This window comes from Canis aureus, chromosome X, assembly GCF_053574225.1.
Source record: "Canis aureus isolate CA01 chromosome X, VMU_Caureus_v.1.0, whole genome shotgun sequence".
NCBI lineage: Eukaryota > Metazoa > Chordata > Mammalia > Carnivora > Canidae > Canis > Canis aureus.
This window is the reverse complement of record NC_135649.1, coordinates 80,791,281-80,812,572: the sequence shown is the minus strand read 5'-3', so window position 1 is coordinate 80,812,572 and position 21,292 is coordinate 80,791,281. Positions and strand designations below refer to the sequence as shown.

The following is a 21,292-nucleotide window of genomic DNA, read 5'->3' as shown; positions in this document are numbered from 1 at the left end:
AAAAAGGATGAAAATAGCAGGAATAGAAAGGAAGGGAGAAGACATGAAGGCTATTTTGAAGGAAGAAGCACCACAGGGGTGGTAACTGACTGGATATAGGGAATAAATAAGCAGTAACTCCAAGATTTTAATGCTAGTTTAGTGGGAGGCAGAAGGCTAAGGACAGAGCCTGTTTGGCAAGGGGAAGAGAATGAGTTCTATTTTAGACATATTGGGGTTTGAAATTTATGAGGAAGGAAAAATAATTCAAGTAGACGTTGTCCATCAGTCAGATAGTCAGAGAGCCTAGAGCTCTGATGGAAAGGTTAAGGTAAGAGATGGGAGTCTTGAGATCTCATCAGTGCTCTTTCTTGAGGGAAACAGGAGAGAGAGGCAGAGAGAAAGACTGGAGAAAGGCAAAGAGAACAAGGCTGACCTCTGAGCCTTGAGGGATACCCACAAGATAGAGATGGGAGAGGCAGTTGAGTCACAAAGGAGAACAGAGAAACAGTGAGAGAGCGTAGAGAAACAAGACAGTTCAGTACCACAGAAGCCATGCTGGCAGCAGGACTTTGAGAACACCAGAATGGCACCTTGGAAACAATACTGATGATAGCAATACTAAAGATTTATTAAACAATGAAATATAAATATCGCTGTTAAAAAAATGGAGCAATATATATATATACTGACAGAGAAAGATCTCCAGTATATGTAAGTAAAAAAAGTGAAATGCAGAAGATTGTTTTAACATGTATAAGAGGCAAGACAAAGAATCCATATCAGATTTTTTTTCTGTGTATATAGAGATACTCTGGAAAGATGCATTAAAAAAAATCTAAGCACAGTAGGGGGTGGTGAATCCTGGGCTGACAAAGAACATCAGAGAGTAGGACACTATTCTCTGTCTACTTTCTCATACTAACTGGATTTTGAACCATATGAGTATGTTACCTATTCAACGCACAGTTTTAAATAGAGAACAGTTGTGTAAAGGAGACAAGGAAGATGACAAAGATGACAACAATGAAAAGGCTAGTAAATTCAGCCCTCATGAAGACCTCAGCAGAAGCCAGATTGGAGAGGATCAGGGAATACATAAGCTGCAAGGACACAGAAACACTGATCATGCAAATACACAAGCACATGCTATACACTTACACATAAAATGCACGGTGCTATCCTTGGAAGGGTAAACTAGTAACTGGTTACGGTGGTTGCCTCTGGGAAGAGAAATAAGGGATTAAGAAACACTTGCCCACCTATATAATTTTAATTTTGTTCCATGAACCTTTATCACCTATCCCCAAAATAGCAATTTAAACAAATACACTGTGTTAGGAAGAGGGAAAGGAGGGAAGGAAGGAAGATAGGAAGAAAGGAAGAATGAAGGAAGGCTGGCAGGCAGGGAGGCAGGCAGACAGGGATGCCAGCTACTTCTCACTTAACAAAATTGGTGGCAATGAGGACAGGCTAAGAGAGGTTGGTTTTGTAGAGGCCAAGAATATAAAGTTGGATTTTTTGTTCATCGCTTCCCCCCTCCCAGTGTAAGAGTCAACAGGGGTATTGTGAAGGAAAAGCACTCTAAAATGGGATAAACTGAATTTTGAATACCAGCTCCACCACCTACTGGTCCCATGAGTTTTAGAAAGAAAGCTACTGAACCCTCTTAAACTCTATTTCTGCATCTTAGAATAGCGACACTACTAAGTACAGCTCACACATTAGATCATATAATCCTGAGTCTAATCCAACATGGGGGTTAGGGGCATCGAACCCCTACACAATCAAAAACCCATGTATAATTCTTGGTTCCAAAACTTAATTATTAATAGCCTACTGTTGACTGGAAGCCTTACTGATAACAGAAATAGTAAATAAACATATATTTTCTATGTTTATATATTGTATGCTTACAATAAGGTAAGCTAGAGAAAAGAATAGGTTAAGAAAGTCATAAGGAAGAGAAAAAATGTACAGTATTGTACATATATTTATTGAAAAAATACTTGTATAAGTGGTCCCACATAGTGCAAGCCCATGTTTTTCAAGGGTGAGCTGTATTTAACAAGCTTCTCCAGAAGGCTTGGGAATAACTGATCTTTTCTCTAATGCTATGGCACAAGAGAACATGAGGGTGCCTGGGTGGCTCAGTCAGTTGAGCATCCGACTCTTGATTTCGGCTCAGATCATGATATCAGGGTCATGAGATGGAGCCTGTGTTAGACTCCATGCTCAGCAGGGAGTCTGCTTGAGATTCTCTCCCTCTCCCTCTGCCCCTCCTTCCCTGGGTGTGCGCTCTCTCATTCTCTCTCTCTCAAAAATAATAAATAAATAAATCTTTAAAAGAAAAAAATAAAGAAAACATGAGGCACAAAAAGAGGGTTTTGAAACAAAACTCCAAAGTATAGTGGGACAAACTTGGGATTCAGGGGCAGGTAGAGCTGGATTCAAATCACAGCTCTACTGGCTACTAGCCCTGTTACTAGAGAATATTGTCTGGCCTCTCTAAGCCTTTTTTCTTTTTTTGTCATCCCTTAATTTATAATAGTGATGAGATTTGAGATTATGCATGTAAAACTCCCAGAACATAATTGGCATTTAGGTATGGTAACTTTGATCAGCCCCAGCCCAGAGTTTAGGCCCCCAAGCACATAAAATAGCAATGCCAATTTCCTATCATGGACTTCTATTCCCTTGTCCCTTCGAACCAGCATTCAAAAAATAAAAGCATATCAGTTATCCCTTTGATTTTTCAAGCACCTATGTGGTCTCTCAAAGAATTCCCTCCTGCCCTTTGAACTTTTAATTCATTCTTAAATGATTTACTGGCTGCCTGGCCTCCAAATGACCATACTAGCAGTCATGTCCTTCCTCTCTAAAGCTCTGTGACCCTGATAGGGTTTACCATTCCCACACTCTAGGAGCAGGCTTCCAAAACAAAACTTTCAGCTCTGGAAGGACCTTAACGGAAAAAGCAGTAAGGAGCAAGCTAATATTCTCTGCTTCTTCCACCATTGCCTGCAAATGCAGAATCATCACCTCTAAGACTTTCTCAGATTGTGTATATTCCTTTCAGACTTAGTATGTGATTCTGATAAGGACAAACACTTCCTGGGGTCTCTTTGAGCACTGTTCCTAAAGTTGGCTCCAGTGATTCAAACCCTCCAGCAGTTGTCTGGGCAGGAATGAACTAAGAGAAAGCCTCACAGTGTGTCTTTTAAACTGTCATAGTACTGCCACTATGAGTTTTTGTCTGTTCCTTTTAGTGCCCTGACATGACCTAATTGACTTCCACAGAGACAGTAAGCCACCAATTAGATTAGACCCCATTAGGAAGGAGAACAGAGATGGTTCTTCTGGATCCTTTTCGGCATTCTCAGCTTTGAATCAAAGAGTGAGAAAAGGAATGTCATGGTCAAATAATGAGGACACTTAAGGCACCCGGTATAAATACCAGACGATGACTCACATCCAAGACTAGTCAGACAGAACATGTTAGGGCTTGCTTAAGCAAAAGTGGAAACACACACACACACACACACACACACAAAATGTTCACATAAAGCTATATCCTTTGGGCTGAAGTAGGGAAACATGGAAGACTCACATTATGCCCTCCCGAAACACATAGCAACATAAGGGGTGACTGCTGTTTTAAGAGTTTCAAAACAACACTGCCCAATAGCAAGGGGAACGCTGTGATCATCAGCCAGCAGGCCTCTCTCATGTGTAAGCCTCAGGAACACAGCTCACACACAAGATCTGTAGTAGCGAGAAACCCGACTGTTGCAAACCAAACTCCAAGCAGCTCAGAGACAAGCGGGTAATCACCCCCATCCGTCACTGCTGTCATCATCCCTCTCATCCAAGATTGCACCTGGGAGCCCTCTCAACTTCCACCTGCACCACTATTTCCTTCTATGTGTTCCCTCTGTCCTCAGCTCACACAATGTGTCATTCAGGGCTCATCCTACTTACTGGGTGTCACTGAAAGACGAGAAAACTTGGCTATCCTATCCAGCTCTTCTAGTCATCTCCTCTTTCTGATCTGGGATTAGAAGTGGAAGGGGGAAAACGACCAATTATTGAACACAAAATTTCTTTGTGACACCTCCAGCAAACTATTATGGAGAGACTATTTTGTGCTCTGTGATGATGGGGAAGGATGATGAGGAAGATACAGAAGATATAACCACTATCCTCTAGAAGACTTTGGGTCAATAAGCCGACACAAGGCAGCCAAAGTACCCACAGATTTCTACTGGAAAATCAGAAGTACCAGCACTACAAAAAGGGAGAGATTACTTGCACCAGGAGTGGACTGAGATGATGCCCTTGTGGCTTAGAGCTAGGGCTTGAAGATTAGGCCCAACTGGAAGGGGCAGAGATGAGAAGAAAAGGCCTTCCAGGTATGCAGCATAGAGCCAATGCACTCAAGGAACATCCAGATGGGGAATTTGGTGGCCAGAATTTCCCCAGCATGTTCGGGGGGATGGAGAGGAAACTATTCTGCCTGAAAACCTGGGTCCTGAAAGGGAGCCAGATGGAGAACTGTCCATACACCAAGCTTAAGTAGTTTGGGTGCTATTTTACAGGTAGCAAGGGACCCTTAAATAACCTTAAGTGGGGGAGGGGGATGATCAAAGGGAGGGAAACCACTAGGGAGGCCACTACAGTAGTACAGTTGTTCCAGAAGGAGGCTTCTTCATGCCTGTCCCAGCTCTTGCAAGATCCTCCTGCAAAGCTGCCTTCTGTCTGAGCTCACTATTGCAGAGCTCATTGCTATGCATCTCTTTTAAGTTGGGTGAGATATGAATGACATTTCTTATTCTGAATGAAACTCCTAATATTGTCCTGAAATTGGGTCAGGGACTTAAGTAGAAGTAAAAAGTAGAAGCTTCATTCATCCCAGTCTTCCAGTTTAGAAGAAAGGAACTATGATACACCATTTCCATTTATGTAATAGCATTGGGTGGCTTGGCCCCTGGGGTCACTGGTCTCTTGTAAGATCCCAAAAGAAAAGTGGGGGCAGGGAGTGGGGGATAGAGAGAGAGAGAGGCAGGAGAGAACTGCTAACATAGGGTAAAACCTGATTGTCAAGTGCTTTTCTGGGGCCTGTTCCAGATCACTGTCACTTATAGGCTTAGACTAGAGCTCAGCCCTAAATTAGGGCTCCAGCCTAGAAGGCGGGATGGGAGGTAGAAGGGCCCCACCTGGGTCTTAGCAGTGGGAATTAACTCTCCCTGATTCTTAATTCTTTTGGCTTTTATTAGTGGCTGGAAGGGGAGAGGGATGTAACCTGAACCCTAGTGCAGCTGAGAAGGGCTAAGAGCCAAAAACCCTCCTTAAGCAGATACAGTATGTGCAGGGTCTGGGCAGGTTTCAGAACACTGCACATTTCTCCAGCCAAAGGCACAGGAAAATATGAAAATTACATATTTAACCCCTCACATCCAGAAGGGGAGAGAATCATCTTCCTACCAGAACAGCAAAGAGAAGTTAGCAAGCTGGCTCTTGCCTTTTTCACAAAAATACCTCTAGCAGCTAGATGGTCAAGTCAATTTCAAATATAAATTATAAGCTATTTCACCTTGACAGGAGAGTTAGGTAAAGCAACCCATGTGCCTATTAGACCCTAGTAGGAAGTGAGTTCTGTCTACAAGGAGGGAGGGAGGGAGTGAACAGACCAAATTCCACAGCACAAGCATCTTTACATCATTCTGACTTTTAGTTCATCACCACACAGAAAGTGGGTAACACTACACAAAAGTTAACAGATCTAGAAAGCAAATCTCAGAAGGATGGTGTCAGAAGACGGATGGGGAAGCCCACCTGCACACAAAATTAACCTTTCCTGAACATTTCATGTAAGTACACATGGCATCAGGGCTAGGGTTTGGGTCAGATAATCACTCCAAATTTGCAGAAGTCTCTTAGCAATAGAATTATGTTTTCCATCCAGGTTTGCAGTAAATGAGTTTTTGAAGCCAGTCTCTATTTCCTCCTTATTTTAATGTAACAATCAGGATGAGACTGTGGTAAGGACACCACTGAAGGCAGATAATTCATACTTGCAAGTTTAACAACACTTTTTCAAAGGTTGCATTTAACAACCAATACTACTGTCAAGATATTAAAAATGATAATATTCACAGATTAGTAATAGTATACTATGCAAAACAGAAAACTGCTAACAAAAATGCAATACAGACTTGAGACTCCACTGGTTTGAGGTTTGCTTTACTATGCCTCCACATTCTATTTTTCATATATAGAAAACAATCCTTAAACATCTTGGCAAGTCAACTGATGTTTTTTAACAGCTTCAAACCTTTTAATATTTCAAGGTTCGTGTCTGAAGTTTGGCATTTTGACAGTTTCTTCTATTTTGTGTTTGTTTGATTTGTGGACTTTCCCATCACTTGAAAGTACTAAGTTCGAAAGAAGGCACTTCAGACAGTAACACCTCAGGTGACCAGGCATCCTGCAGATTGGAGGAAATAACAAGACAAAGCTATGACCAGAAAAGCCCATTAAATAACAATGCAGGCCTGTTCCAATGTCTGTTGGAGCATGAGATTGTCTGGCAATTAACTAATTTTCCAAACAATCCACAGATTGGTAAACTGTCTATGTTAACCATTATGTTCCTAAAATAATGATTCGTTGTTTTAACTGATAAGTGGCCTTAAGTAAACAAATCCTTTTTTCCAAGCTGTCTATGGAACTTCTTTATTGGATAGTCCCACAGACACCTAGGTCTTGGAAGACCCAAAACAGAATGAAAGCTGGTTGGCCCTCCCAATCCCCGTAACTACTTTGAGACTTCCAGTTTAGTTATGGGGGATTCATCACTAACCTCCCTCTCTCCTTCATTTCTTCAGCTCCAAATGGTGTGTGTTACCACTAACATCTGACAACTTGCTAATGTGTAACAATAGCATATTGCTAGGATGGCTGATTCCCTTGAAATGCCTATCCGTGTTGTTCAGTTTAGGTCTTTCTTCATGTAAGCACTCAGGTGGCTGGTACTCTGTCAGGTGCTTTACCTTTTTAAAAATTTTTTTAAAGATTTTATCCATTCATCCATGAGAGACACACAGAGAAAGGCAGAGACATAGAGGGAGAAGGAAAAGCAGGCTACTTGTGGGGAGCCCAATGCGGAACTCAATCCCAGGACCCTAGGATCATGTTCTGAGCTGAAGGCAGACACTCAACCACTGAGCCACCCAGGTGTCCCAGTGCTTTACCTTTAATGCATTAACTCTGATCCTCCAAAACAACAAAGTGGCTACTCACTTCCAGACCAAATCTATTCTATAGCCCAGGACATTGGGCAAGTGAATAAAGGTGAACTAAAAGTGAATAAATGAACAAACAATACACACCCTGTCCTTGGGGAGCTCACGCTGTTAGTTCACCATGGGGTGAACAAATTCACCTCAGTCTCCTGTCTGTGTCTTTAGGACATGCAACCTGTACACTAACCAGAATGAATGCCTTTCTTTCCCCCGACCTCAACCTACCTAAATCCTATATATCCCGCAATATATATATCCAATTATATCCAATATATATATATCCAATTCTTCCTTTTCCCACAAAGCTCCCTGATCACATAGGCCCATAGTGAAATCTCCTTCCACTGAATAAATGTTGCTCTTAGATCCTAGCCCATGCTTTCAGCACTTAAACATTTTTGTTTCCTGATCTTGCAGTAGTGGCTCTCCTCAACCAAACTGTAACTTCCGGGGAACAGGTCTTCTATGGTGGCTATCTCTTGTATTCTCTAGAGTTAGGCACTTTACAAAGTACTCAATAAATATGTGTTGACTGCTTGATTGATTGACTGATTGATTGGAGGCTTAGTTGAGAGTTCTTAGGTAGGAGCCAAATAAGGTTTAGCATAGCCTTTCAAATTGCTGGATGTTCAGACATTAGCCAGAAATCACATCTGGTCTTCCAACTTCTGGCAGCAGAAGACATCCCATTAAAGGTGTCCTGCCACTTCGCATCTTCCCAAAGATTCTATAACTGCATACAATTCATTTTTTTAAGTTCAAAAATTCTCCTAAGAGACACCTGTGGGATGCTTTTTCTTTTTCAAATCACATACACATCTAGTACTTATATGAGATAAAGGATAAAATCAATCTCCCTCTCTCTTGGGAAAAAAGCATGAGTTCTATCATTTTCATTTTGCAAAAGAGGAAATTGAGACATAGAGAAGGAAATGACTTGCCCAATGACATACAACTGAGTGGCAAAGCAAAAACTGAACTTCAGGCCTTCTGAATACAGGCCCATACCCTTTACCCTGATTTGAGATTTAAAACAAAATAAAAACAAAATCCTTCCTTTCACCCTGATCCTTGAGGATCATATATTGGCAATGTTACTGGCTTTTGCACAAAATTACATTTCCCTCATTTCTCTCTCCCCTACTTCCTCTCTCTTCTCCCTCACCCCCACTCATTTTTCTCTTTCATTTCTATTTTATTTCTCTATTTCAATTCTTTCCACACCACCCCCCTTATATTCTTACCCAGTTCTTTTTTTTTCTTTCTCTTTCATCTGTTCACCTCTGTGAACATGGTACTATAGAAAGAATTTGGGATTTGGAAGTCGACAGAAGTAAATTGCAGTGCCAGCTTTTCCACTTATTGTGTGACTTACACTCTATTACTTAACTTCCCCAAGCCTCCATCCCCTTATCTGCACCATGGAGACATCATTATCTACCTCAAAGAGTTACTGTAAAAGTTAAATGGGAATATACATGTAAAACACCTGGAAGCAATAGGCTTTGCAACACAGCAGGTCTATTACCTCTCCTATCACACCATATCTAGGCCTTGACTACCCTTTGGGTTCAAGTAGTTGCTGAAATCCAACCAAACTACATGGCCTCTACCCAGTGAGGCACAAGCACACAAGTGGAATATCCAGGTCCTTGCGTGGTCCACTTTTCAGCCTGTTGTCTTGATACTCCCTGATTGCAAACTTCACAGAGAGCCCCAAACTCTCAGTCAAGCCCTTCAAAGAATATGAAAATCAAGACCCAGTTACTCACCCCTGAGGCTCCAAGATGTCATCACTCACCCTCTCAGTCAGATAAGATGCTATCAAAAGCTGCCAACCTGCATAAGTTTTCACAGGAGCTTTTACTTACATCAAACACAAGCAAAAAGAAATGGAAAACAGCAAGGCAGCTCAACAAAGACAAGGCTTTAGCTTGTCATCTTCTCATAAGTGAAGATGGGGCTACAGCCATGAGACTCTAACTCCTTTCCAGAAGAACTAGTAGAACCAGCTTTACTCCTAGGTCTACCTCCTATCACTCCCAACCCCCACCCCCAAAAGAAAAATCAATTTCTGATGGACCGTGAAAGGCAGGATAGGAGAACCATTCAAAACTTCCATGCCAGAGGCTCAGGAAGAGAGTTGAGCATCTAGCTGGGAATCTGCTGAGTGGCATTAGGGTGGGGGCCAGAAGACACCACAAAGGGTCTGTCCATCACTGGTTTTAACCCTTGATCTTGTCAAATTAGTCCCACCTCTCGCATTCCTTACAGATGTAATATTAAAAGGCTGGAGTGAAAGTTAACAGACCATGCCACTTGCCATCCCTGAGAATGTACCAGGAAACAGCCACTTCGGGGAAGACAGGAAGTAGGAGTGTGGAGAAAAGCAGTGCACTGTAATAACTGCCTGCTGTTGGACAGCCTTCACCCTTCCACAGACCAGAGCAGGCAAAGGTCCTGGGGCCCTTAACGACTGACCTTTCAATAAAGCAGAAGCTCGCCCCGCTCCCCCCCCCACGCCCCCCCCCAGCAGGGAGTCTAAGAAGAAACAAGAGGGGATGGGGTACCTGGGTGGCTCAGTAGGTTAAGCATCTGCCTTTGGCTCAGGTCATGATCCCAGAGTCTTGGGATCGAGCCCCATATCAGGCTCCCCACTCAGCAGGAGCCTGTTTCTCCCTCTCCCTCTGCCTGCCACTCACCCTGCTTGTGCTTGCTCTCTCTGTCAAATAAATAAATAAACAAATAAACAAACAAACAAATAAAATCTTAAAAAAAAAAAAGAAAAAAAGAAACAGGAGAGGACAGAGAAGGGAAGTAGCACGCCAAAATTACTCTGCAAGTTGATAAAAAGAGTATCAGGAAGGCGACAAAGGGCCTGTCCTCTACTGAAACAGGACAGAGAGAGACACACGGTGTGAGAAAATAACCCGCTGACCTGGCTATTAATTTGCTGAGTGTTTTCAAACTTTATCAACCTTAACTCTGCGAGCTTCTCTTACCCGCCCCACTGGAAGCATGGCTGAGCCAAGAGGGATAAAGTTGGTACAACTGACCTGTGAAAAAAGAAGAAAAAAAAGTTGGGTTTTGGACAGAGGGCAGAGAAGCCAATGAATGAACAAAGAAGCAATAGCACATGAATGAGCCAGTCCAAAATGCAGGCTTTAAGCAACTGGTGCTGATGCATGGGGGCTGGGAAGCAAAGATTGGACATGAAAGAATGGCAGCCTGGATGCCTGGAAAATGTGTCTGTTGCTACTAGGCAGTGTTCACTCTGGGACACAGCACAGTCATAGACTTGCACTGCAAGAGGAGGGAGTGGAGGTGGAGTCAAAGGGGAAGGGTTAGTCACTTCGAGAAACCAAGTCATCTTGATCTTTGCAACTTCAGGGCCTGACTGGGCTGGCTCGGTGCCCAAGTAAACATGCCAATGTGATGTGAGGGAGAACGGATCATCCCTTGCAAAACTAATGCCCAAGACAATCTTTCCACTTGGCCTATTTACACTGGATGTGGCAAAGAGGTATAAGGAGACCAAGCTCTACCCGCATCCCATTCCTTGGAAGGTAGTCTTCAGCCAGGAAAAAGAAATATCTCCACTTACTCATTAATGACTTATTTGAAGTCTGTCTGATGGGATTTTTTTTTTTCAGGAGAGCACCAGGAGACAAAATACTGGCTGCCCAGAAATTAAGTGAAAGTGATCTAGATATCAACATAAGCAATCGCTGGTTACAAGGCAACAGGCAAACTGGGAGTTCAATTTCAGAGATAAATTCAACCATAAATACACTGTGCACACACATCTTGTCCCAGCATCAAGAACAAGAACACACTGGGCACGTTGATAGTAGCAGAACCCCAACCCGACCTAGATCTGTGTAACAGTGAATCTAGAGCACTTGTCCCTAACTTCTGAAGAAATTGTTTTCCAAGAATCATTTTCGTAAATAAACATCTTGGAACTGTGGATAGTATCCCATGGGCAGAATATTATAAATGATGGTTAGGTTCTATAATTCCATCGGTCATATGCCATGGACTAAATAGGCCTCTCCAAAACTGCTATGAACTGAGTCACTATAGATAACATCGTGTCAGAAAGACAGATTCCCCAGCCTTCCCCTCTCTCTTCTCCAGGCCTCTCATCCTTCCATAATGATGAGGATTAAGCTCCATTCCAATATCCTCCCCAGTCAGTGCTTTAGTGGCAAGAAAAGATGTTTGCCCAACTTTGGTGACAAACTGGTGGATGTGAGGGGCCTCCCTCCTACTGGGAGACAGGGCCGTGGGTGCAAGGCCTCCCACAGAAGTGACTCTTAAGGGCATTCCAGGTTTAGACAGACCTCAAACCCAGGGATGGCAGGAACAGCAGGAGCTTTGCAGTCGGTGTCAGTGACAATATGCAGGGAGATGAATATTTGACAGGGGGTTGCCACAGAGACTGCTGTGCCTAAATTCCTATATAGGAGCTCTGTAAGTGGAGATTTTTTTTTATATTACATAGTCAGCATCTTCAAACTTGGAGATATCTATTTTTCTCAGAAGGGGAAAATTCAGTTCAGAGACATTACTCCTACAAATTCCAAGCCAAAGGCTGATAAAAAAAATTCTGATGTCTTGAAGTTCTGATTTTGATGCTATTCATTAAATGCCACTTCCTTTTGTTACTCAACTTCCTTCTTTGTAACTTTTTGTATAGACACGTATGCTCCTTGAGGTCAGAGCTTATATCTTCTTTCTCATCTCCCTTAGAACACTTTTTCTCAATGCTAGCCTGGGCTAAAGAAACAATAAGAGATGAAATGTGTCCCTCCCAAATCTATTACGTGGCTGTCTCAGATGCCTATGTAAGGCGGCCTTTGGCAGGTATGGCTTGGCAGCAGCAAGGTACTTCCACTAAAAGGTTTTGCTTGACACAAGGTCTGTTGTATGCCATGGATACCGGAAAGAGCCAAAGCGGTCTTTGGCTGTATTTTTTTTAAAGAATGGTCCTAGTCTTCTCAGTTATTGTATTTAGCTGTGGGCTTCATAACTCAAGAGGAACATGGACAGGCTGGAGTGCACCCAGAGTGTGAAGAGGAAACAGGAGAGGAGGCTGGATCTCAGATGCCATAGGAATAGCTGAAATTGCTAAGGCTCTTTAGCCAGAAAAGTGAGACAGGGGACATAGTCTGTGTCTTTGGACCTCCCAAAGGCTGCCCTGAGACAAAGAGAAAGCATTCTTGTTTTGTGTGGTCCTAGAAGGTAGGGCTAGGACCCACGGAGAGAAGGTAGAGGGATAATGATTTCTATTCAACATATGAAAAAGTTGTCTACAGTCAAAACTTTCCAACCAGGAAATGGACTAGCTAAGAAGGGAGTGAACTCCCCATATGAGCACAGGAGAACAAGTTCAAAGCTAGTAGAAGGCTAATGGACTGGTTAAGATTAAGACCAGGTGACTTCCAAAAGGCCCTCTTGACTGAGAATCTGGGATCCTAGCTAGGCCTCCTCCAAGAACAGCATTAGATTAGTGGTCCTGAGTCAAGTCTGTCCTTTGGTGCCTGATGGGGGTGGGGAAGCAATTAACAGTCCTCAGATCTGTCAGTATCTCCCCTCCCCACCCCTCGCCCACTGGCTCTTAAGAAGCCTAACTAGAAAAACTGTGATGTTCCCTATGGATAATCACTCCATAAACTCCAATCTCTAGCCTGAGTCCCTCTTTCCTCTTTAAAAAAAAAAAAATTGGGGGCAGCCCGTGTGGCTCGGCCGTTTAGTGCCGCCTTGGGCCCAGGGCCTGATCCTGGAGATCAGGGATTGAGTCCCACATCAGGCTCCCTGCATAGAGCCTGCTTCTCCCTCTGCCTCTCTCTCTCTCTCTCTCTCTCTCGAATAAATAAATGAATAAAATCTTACAAAAAAATTCCTGGGAGGGGTAGGGGAGAGCAAAAGGGGAAATAATTTTAATTTTTTTAAAGGGACAATACTCAAGTGTCTTCCAGCTGGAGTTGAATTCTTTTCTTTGAGGTTTTAGAGAGGGAAAATCCTCTAACAGGCTTGGCTTTTTTCACTTAAGGGAGCACATGTGTGGATATCAATAGGGTACCAGGTGTATTATGACAGCCCAGCAGGCCCCAAAATAGTGTGTACCCAAAACTCAGCCAAGGGTTACCAGACATACCACCTGCCCTTCTTGCTCTACCTCCCTCCAGCCTTCTCTGTATCTTTTTGGATGGATTCCTACTCCACGTCTCCACATGCCTTCGACTTTCTGGGAGAGTTGGGGAACTCTGGCCCCAGACATCTTTGCTTATTCCAGAGGCAGATGAGGAGGGGGATTCATGTAAGCACCCAGTCTGGACGAAGCTCCAGAGAAGCATACCCCATGAAGGTCCCTTTATGAATGCCAAGCCCTGGTCTTGGGTGCGCCCAGCCTGAAGGCTTCACAGGAACTACTGGTTCTCATATAACACCACCTTTGCAGCCAGTAAGAACTCAAACTCGCAGCCAAATTCAATGCCAGCCACAAGACAGCCTTAATCTGACTTAACCCATGTCCTATTGAAATCTCAACTGCCTCTTTTTGTGCTTCTTCTAGGAAATAAGGTCAGTCCTGGTGGGGATTGGAGGTGGGGAGGAAGCTAAAAAAAAACCTTAAAGGGCATGCCCTGCCATCTTCCTAGGCTAATGATAGCAAACAGTATTAGAGCTGTCCCAATTCATCCTCATGTCATCTTTGATAATAAAGATGGGACAAGTATGCCTACCCCCACTTAACAAACAGACATTTGGATCTAGAGATGGTAAAATGATACAGCAACAGAAATGCACCGTAAGTGAAGGAGGTGAAGTTTCATTCCCCTCCAAGCTACTTCCCCACCCCACCCTGCTTTGTTCCAGGGCAGTAACTAGTGGCCACTTGCTTCACTGTGCCTGATGGAGACTGCCACCAAAAAAGGGCCAGGAAGAGGGCAAATACATAGGATAAGCCTATCTTCTCCCCAGTTTAGCTCCTTCTCTTGCATCCCCACTGGCCTCCACCCCTTCTCTTCTTCACCTTCAGCCAACCTCAGGACACACTTCCAAGAACTCAAAATGAAGAGGGGAACCTTCACGCTAGAGGTCAGGAACTCTCTGTGTATCTGTCTGTCCATTTGTCTGTCTTTCTCTCTACATCTCTCTCTCTCTCTCTCTCTCTCTCTCTCTCTCTCACACACACACACACACACACACACACACACATATGTGCCACCTAAGGATACAATCTGAATCTCTGAGACCTCTGAGAGGCCCTATTTGATGCAGAATCATTGCTGCCAGAACCTGGGAAAGGTCACCCATCCCCAAAGATCTTTTCCAGTATGGGGAATCAACTTCATGGATGACTGTCTACACTGTAGAGGGGCATCCCTAGGTGGCAAAACAGATAAATACAATTAGAAGAGAATCTCCACTTTATCCAAACAGGCCTCCTGGGCCAATAAGGTAGTATAAGATGCTAAACAAAGGAATTAATAATACGAAGGTCATGGGACCAAGTCCTGTGTGGGTTGTGCTTCCTTGGAAAAATCACAATGTATGGGGAAATCATAAGCCATCCCTTAACACTTGGGATAATCAATAGCAGGTTATTTAAAAAAAAAAAAAAAACATTTCCTTTTTCTTTCTCACTGAATTGTGAGAAGACACCAGTCTCCTAAAACTTGGGCAGCTAGGGCAGCCTGGGTGGCTCGGCGGTTTAGTGCCGCCTTCGGCCCAGGGCATGATTCTGGGGTCCCAGGATTGAGTCCCACATCGGGCTCCCTGCTTGGAGCCTGCTTCTCCCCTGCCTGTGTCCGTTTGCTTCTCCCTCTGCCTGTGTCTCTGCCTCTCTCTCTCTCTCTCTCTCTTTCTCATGAATAAATAAATAAAATCTTAAAAAAAAACTTGGGCAGCTGAATTCCCCACGTTTGAGGAAATCACAGGAGCCACTAGGAAATCAACCATTTCCCAACCAACTTGATGATTTCCTGATCCAAAGGTTCTCCCAGGACAAATATGAGGTAGCCTTTCACACTCTACGCAGTCTTTTCCCACTGTTCACCCTTTCTCAACTCCCTCCACTCCCAAGATTTCTCCACAAGCTATCTCTAAACATGTACACCACACCAGACCCAAATTGCCTTTTTTTCCCTGTCACGAAAGGAGGTTCTCCAGCATTCCCCACCATGGTTCTTGCACCTCACCTCTCTCTCTCTGCCTGACCTGAGATTATTACAGTAATTTGGAGGCACTAAAACAGTCCTTTTCTACTCTCTAAGCCCAGACTTCAGCAAGGAGTGTCCACAACCCAGTCCTCACCTACTGTGGAACCACAGGCTGGGATGGAAAGAGTCACTGGGGAAACTGTCAAGACTAGATGCATCCCTGAATGGTTCTGCCCCATACCCCTGCACAAACCGCAGTACTACCAGAAGAATAAAGAAACTCTCCATGTAGTAGAAAATAAAGCCCTGGAGCCTACCACTGACTTACTGTCTGGCAGACCTAGACAAGCCACTCACTGCATCACTGCCTCAGTTTTTCCATCCATTTCTCTACAACCTTCCCTGACTGCCTCACAGGGTGGGGGGGATGGGGGGGATGGGAGGTAAGAGGCTAATGAAATAAGGGATATGGAAACACAGTATAAACAGCAACACTGTATGCAAATGGAGCAAAGCCACCTCTTCAGTCCACAACCCTTCTGAGGAGAAAACAATGCCTACTGGGCTGTCATAAGTCTTATTTAAAGACCACCCACTTGAATCTCATTATAGATGTGAGAACACCTCAGCCCAGGCAGGGCAAGGGATGTACTCAGGATCCCCAAGCTAATGAGTGTCAGAGCAAGGATTAGAACCCAAGGTTCCAATCTTCCAATACAATTCTCTTTCTATGACCTTCCATCCCTTCCGCACCAGTGTGTGCAAACTGAGGCTATTTTCAAGAAGAAAGTTGTATTGTTCTGAAGCATAAGGGGAAACAAAACTAAATTAGAAAAATGAAAAGGGGACTAATGAACTCTGCCACAGAGTGTCTTGGCAAGAAAAAAATACAGGCAATTATTGCACTTAAAAAATACTATGGCCTCTTTATGTAATATTGGGGCTAACCATGTTATATACAACTGGCTTTTACTGTAAGGTACCAGGCCATTTGGGAGGAATAGGATAAATGCTTTTGCTCCCTGCATACCCAAATGTGTGTAGTAATGAGTTTTCATATAATAGGGGTCAACTGTATGTTCAGCAGAAAGGGAATCATTAAAAGGCACCCTGCCTCTCAACACAGGAGTCACTTCCTCAACAGCTTAGCCAAGGAAACCCTCATCTACCCTCAAATAATCCCCCAGCCAGACCACAAATTGCTGGCTGCCCCATACTTAGTAACACCCCCTGCTATGCTCAGCACTGGCTCTGCAAAACAATCCAGGGCCATAGCAGTAAGCACTCTCTGGGGCGTTTCTCAGGATGGCTCAGCCCTGGGCAGAGGTGAAAAACGACCTTTCCAAGATAGTTTGTCTAGGCAGACTGTGGAAATTCTGTGGGTGGTGTAAGGAGAAAAAGAAAGGGAGGAACTGCCAGATCATGGAGGGCTGCATAGCCCATTCTGACCTTGGTGGAAAGAAGGAAGAGAGGAGTCTGATTAGAAGGAATTCCTGAAAGCTGGGATTCCCCTCCCCAAAATGGTTGTTGGAGAGTGTTCTTGTTTTCTTTGGTTAAAAAAAGGTTTATCTAATTCCCTCCTGAGACTATTGGAGGGAGAGTGCCTTAAGAGGGGATGTGATAGTGGGTGACAAAGGCATCTCAGCCTGGTTAGAAATACCAGTATGGGGACCAGTATGGGGAAGGAAGAGGTGGATGAAACTATGGGCTGGTTATTGGTGTTGGGGGGGGGGCAAACATCCCAGGTTTCCCCAACAGCTCCTCAAAGTTTTGCTTCAGGTACCTCATACTGCTCAAGCAGATTGGTATACCCCATGGCAATACCCCAAGGTTGCTAAGAGCATGGGCCCCAAGGCCTGAAGGAACCTCTCCCCTACAGGCTAGCCAGTGGGCCCAATGCAAGGGGTAAAGCAGCACCCTGTGGAGGTGTGGCAGGGCATTGGCCACCCCCTGCTGAAACGTGACCTCCCTTACAAAGCCAAAAAAATAGTGACATTTGATCCCTGCCTAGAAGCCACAGCTTTCCATCTCCAGCCCAAGCCCACATGTACAGCCTCAATTGCAATTTGAGTGGGTGGGAAGGGGAAGAGCTTTTCAGACTTGAGCATTTAAGAGAAACAAAAACAAAAACAAAAAAATGGGATGAAGTTCCAAAGTTCATTCACTTGGCAATCTGGCGCCTCAAGGTGAACGGCCCTACACATCTCTCTTCCCAGTAACAGCCCCCCAGGGCCCCCACACCCCCTCACCCCTACTGGGGATGGCTCCTTCTGGAGGAGGGGGTACTGGAGCACTCAGGAGAGGTCCTCTCCCCAGTCCTGGGCTGCAACTTGGCTTCCAGCAGATCACAAACTCCTAAAACAAACAAACCCTGGCGGCGGCAGCAGCAGCTCCAGCACAGCTGCGCTCCATGGCGCAAAAGTTTCCTCCACACTTCTCAACGTGCAGGAAATCTCGCCGGCGCTGGGGCAGGACTCCGGAGGGAGGGTAAGGCCGAGCCGAACCGGCAGGAGCAAAGCCTCGCCAGCTGAATGGATGTGCGCGCGTCCGGTCGTGGGAAGTGAGGCTGACGAAAGCCACCAGTGTCTCATCTCCGTTCCCACACCAGACCCTCGCCCTGCAACCTGCCCGGGTGGGACGACCCGCGAGTCGGCGGAGGAGGCAACTCTGCTAAGGGAGCTGCCAAGCGGCGCTGTCTGTCCCTCAAGGGCGAGGGAACTTCCAAGGAGAAACCCCCCAATAGCCACCGCTTCCTCCAGCTCAAACTGAGGGGAACAGCCGCCCCGACGTGGAGGAGCAAAACCTGCACCCCGGAGCCTAGCGAGTGTGTGCGCGTAGGGCTCAAGCCCCCGGGCCAGCAATGCTCCCATCCTGTACTCCCGCCACCCGTCATGGGGGTCTGCGCCCGGGCTGGTGGCGAGATCCCTCCGTGCCGCTAATGCTCCACGGGAGGGCTCTCACCCTCAGCCCGGACCAAGTTTCAAAGTTGGTCTGAGGGCCGCGTCCCAGGGCAGCCTGCGCACCCGCTTGCCCATTCAAAGTTGGGCACCGCTGGGACCGAGGCGCCAGTTCTTACCTTAGACACTGTGAGCGGTTCGCAGTGTTCCAGACCCCCTTTCAGGGTGAAGCCCCAGGGCGCCCCGCCTTGCAGCTGCACAGGGACGTACTGGAAGGACCCAGGCCGGTTCTCCATCCTCCGCTCGGCTCAGGCGCCGCGAGGCTCCTTTTCCTCGGGGGCTACGTTGCCTCCGCCCCCAGCAGCTCCGCCACCAGCGCCCTCCAGCGCTACGCCACCCCGCGCCGCCCTGCTCCGCCTACTCTCCCGGCTGGAGACGCTCGGGCAGCTGGCGAGCGCGAGGAGGAAATGACACGGAGCTGGAGAAAGGGGAGGGAGGAGAAGGAAAAAAAGAAAAGAAAGAAGGAGAGGCGGAGGGATAGCGCGTAATGGACGAGAAAACGGAGCAATGGGGAGGGGCAGTCAGTGCGACCTCGCCTATAGGATCGCTGGGGAGCAAGCGTGAGGCAAGGCCTCTCACATCAATTGTTACATTGTTTCATTCAAGCTGCTCCCCCGCTTTGGTCCCCCTCCTTACCGCCGGGTTCCCCGCCCCTCCAGCCAGCAGAGGCAAAGGGAGGTGAAAGTCGTTAGTGTGGGTAGCCCGCGTGGCCGAGTGGGCTGAAACGCTGGCTTCCCGATTACCGAGTTCGTGTTTCTCTGACTGCCTTTTTCTTCTGAAGGTCCCAAAACCGGGTCCTGGGAGGGTTACAAGGCTGCTAATTTGTGGACCTTGCCTAGAGGAATGGAAAGTAAAGCAAGCAGGCCAGCGAACACAGTGGGACTGTGTGTGTAGGCTGCTCTGTGTGTTTGCACTAGGTGTGTGGGGTCATTATGAAACATTGCCCCGGAGCATAGTTTAAATAAAGAAGCACTTTGAGGATGCCCCCTGCCTGGGCATAGCCGCACCCTGGCTCAGCGCTGGCGTCTGTGGGTAGCACTGTGCTTGTGTATGTTCCAGTCATCTGGAGTTCCTGGCATGGCCTTGCACTTGCCCCACTGAGATGACCAAGCCAGGAATCGGCAGACTGCTTGCAGACTAGTAGTATTGTTTCCATTCCTAACAAACCTAAAGGAAAAAGCATCCATTGATAAGCTGGCCAGTTAACAATGTTGTGGCTTTTGGAAGAATCAGCTTTTAGACAGGGTCCAGATTTCTCCTCAGCTGTTCATCCTTGAGCCTGTAATTTCTGAGCGGGGCTTTTAGAACAGACCAAACACACACACATACACACACGCACGTGCACATGCAAGCAAACACCCACAGTAATAGTCTCAAAAAGTGAATCTGTTACCAAATCTTATGCTGATTTCTCAGTCTTGACCTAAACAAGTTACCTACCTTCTCTGGGGTTTTGTCCCTAGAACCACATGCAGGCAGTGGGTTTTTATTTTTTTTAAGTATTTGCATTTTTATTTATTTTTTTAAAGATTTTATTTTATTTATTCATGAGAGACACACACAGAGAGAGGCAGAGACACAGGCAGAGGGAGAAGCAGGCTCCATGCAGGGAGCCTGATGTGGGACTCAATCCCAGGACTCTAGGATTGCACCCTGGGCTGAAGGCAGACCCTCAACTGATGAGCCACCCAGGCGTCCCAGCAGTGAGTTTTTTTTGTTTTTTTTTTTTCTTTTCAGCAGTGAGTTTTTAAAGGGCCTCACACTAGCAGGGAAAGTTTTGAAGGCTCAGCTGAGACTCAAGGGGGCTTCCTGCTCCCTCTTGCCTGTCCATTCTCTTGCCCTCTTCCTGTGCAGCTTGTTTCTCATCACCAAGGAACATACTGTAGCTCCCTGCCTTCCACAGTCAGCTTTCTGCAAATGAGGTTTCCACTCTACTTCCATTCCCTCACCTGTCCCTGACTCTTTCCCTTGCCTGCTGTGTACCCAAGCAGGCCAATGAAACTTCTCTCACAGGCCTCCCTCCCTCCCCCAATCCTTTCTTAGCCTTCTAAACTGCCTGCATTACATGATGCTGACCTGACTTTTCTTTAACAAAACTGCAACTTGGGTGTTGATAATCTTCCTTTTTAAAGTCTTTAGAGATGATTTACATAGGAAACTATCTTCAAACTTTTAGACTTCTAGACCTACAAAAACCATTTTGATTATGTGCACTGGTTTGCATTGTCCCTCCTAGAAAGCAGAAAATTTGAGAAAATGGCATCTCGATTTTTTGACTCCTAATTGTGTGTCAGCCTGTGACCTTCACTTGCTCCGTCCCACCTTGAAACTGATTTGAAACTGAACTTATTTTTTTTTCTTTTTGTGATAAGACTTTTATCTTCCTGATTGTTGCGTGGTGGAATTCAGCATATTTCAATCTCAACCTATGGAAACCTGCAAAGTTCAGTTCACAGTATATGTAGTCATCACTCAAGGTCTACCAAAATTATATGTCTAGACTAGAGGAAGAAGTCTGGAAGCAGGAGACACACATATGAGCCCTGGCCTTGTCACTAACTAGAGAGGTGACCTTGGGCACATCACTGAATTGTGTTTCCTTTCATTTCCTTCATTTGTAAACTTCAGCTGGTAAACCCTGACCTACCCACCTTCCAGGCCTGTTAAAGACTAAAATGAAATAATACATATGAAAACACTTTGGTAAGTAAAAAGTAAAAGTCCTCACAACCATATTATGAAAGCAAATGCTGAGCTAGCCTTTAACCATTATGTTTTTATTCCAAGACTCATTCCACACTATGTCTTCTTGCAGTTTATCCTTTTTATCATTACAACAGAGAAACATAAATCTTTTAGCCCCTGGTGCAAACAGCACATAAGT

General features: G+C 45.3%; 1 protein-coding gene across 1 annotated transcript in view; it reads right to left on the bottom strand.

Annotated features, from left to right (window-relative positions):
- The window catches only part of SHROOM4 (shroom family member 4), a 267,208-nt gene extending 248,389 nt beyond the window's left edge, over positions 1 to 18,819 (bottom strand). The window contains exon 1 of the mRNA XM_077889500.1: positions 18,528 to 18,819. Within this exon, the coding sequence (XP_077745626.1) occupies positions 18,528 to 18,644 (117 nt within the window). The 5' untranslated portion in view covers positions 18,645 to 18,819. The remainder of the gene's footprint in view (positions 1 to 18,527) is intronic.
- Between the last annotated feature and the right edge of the window lie 2,473 nt (positions 18,820 to 21,292).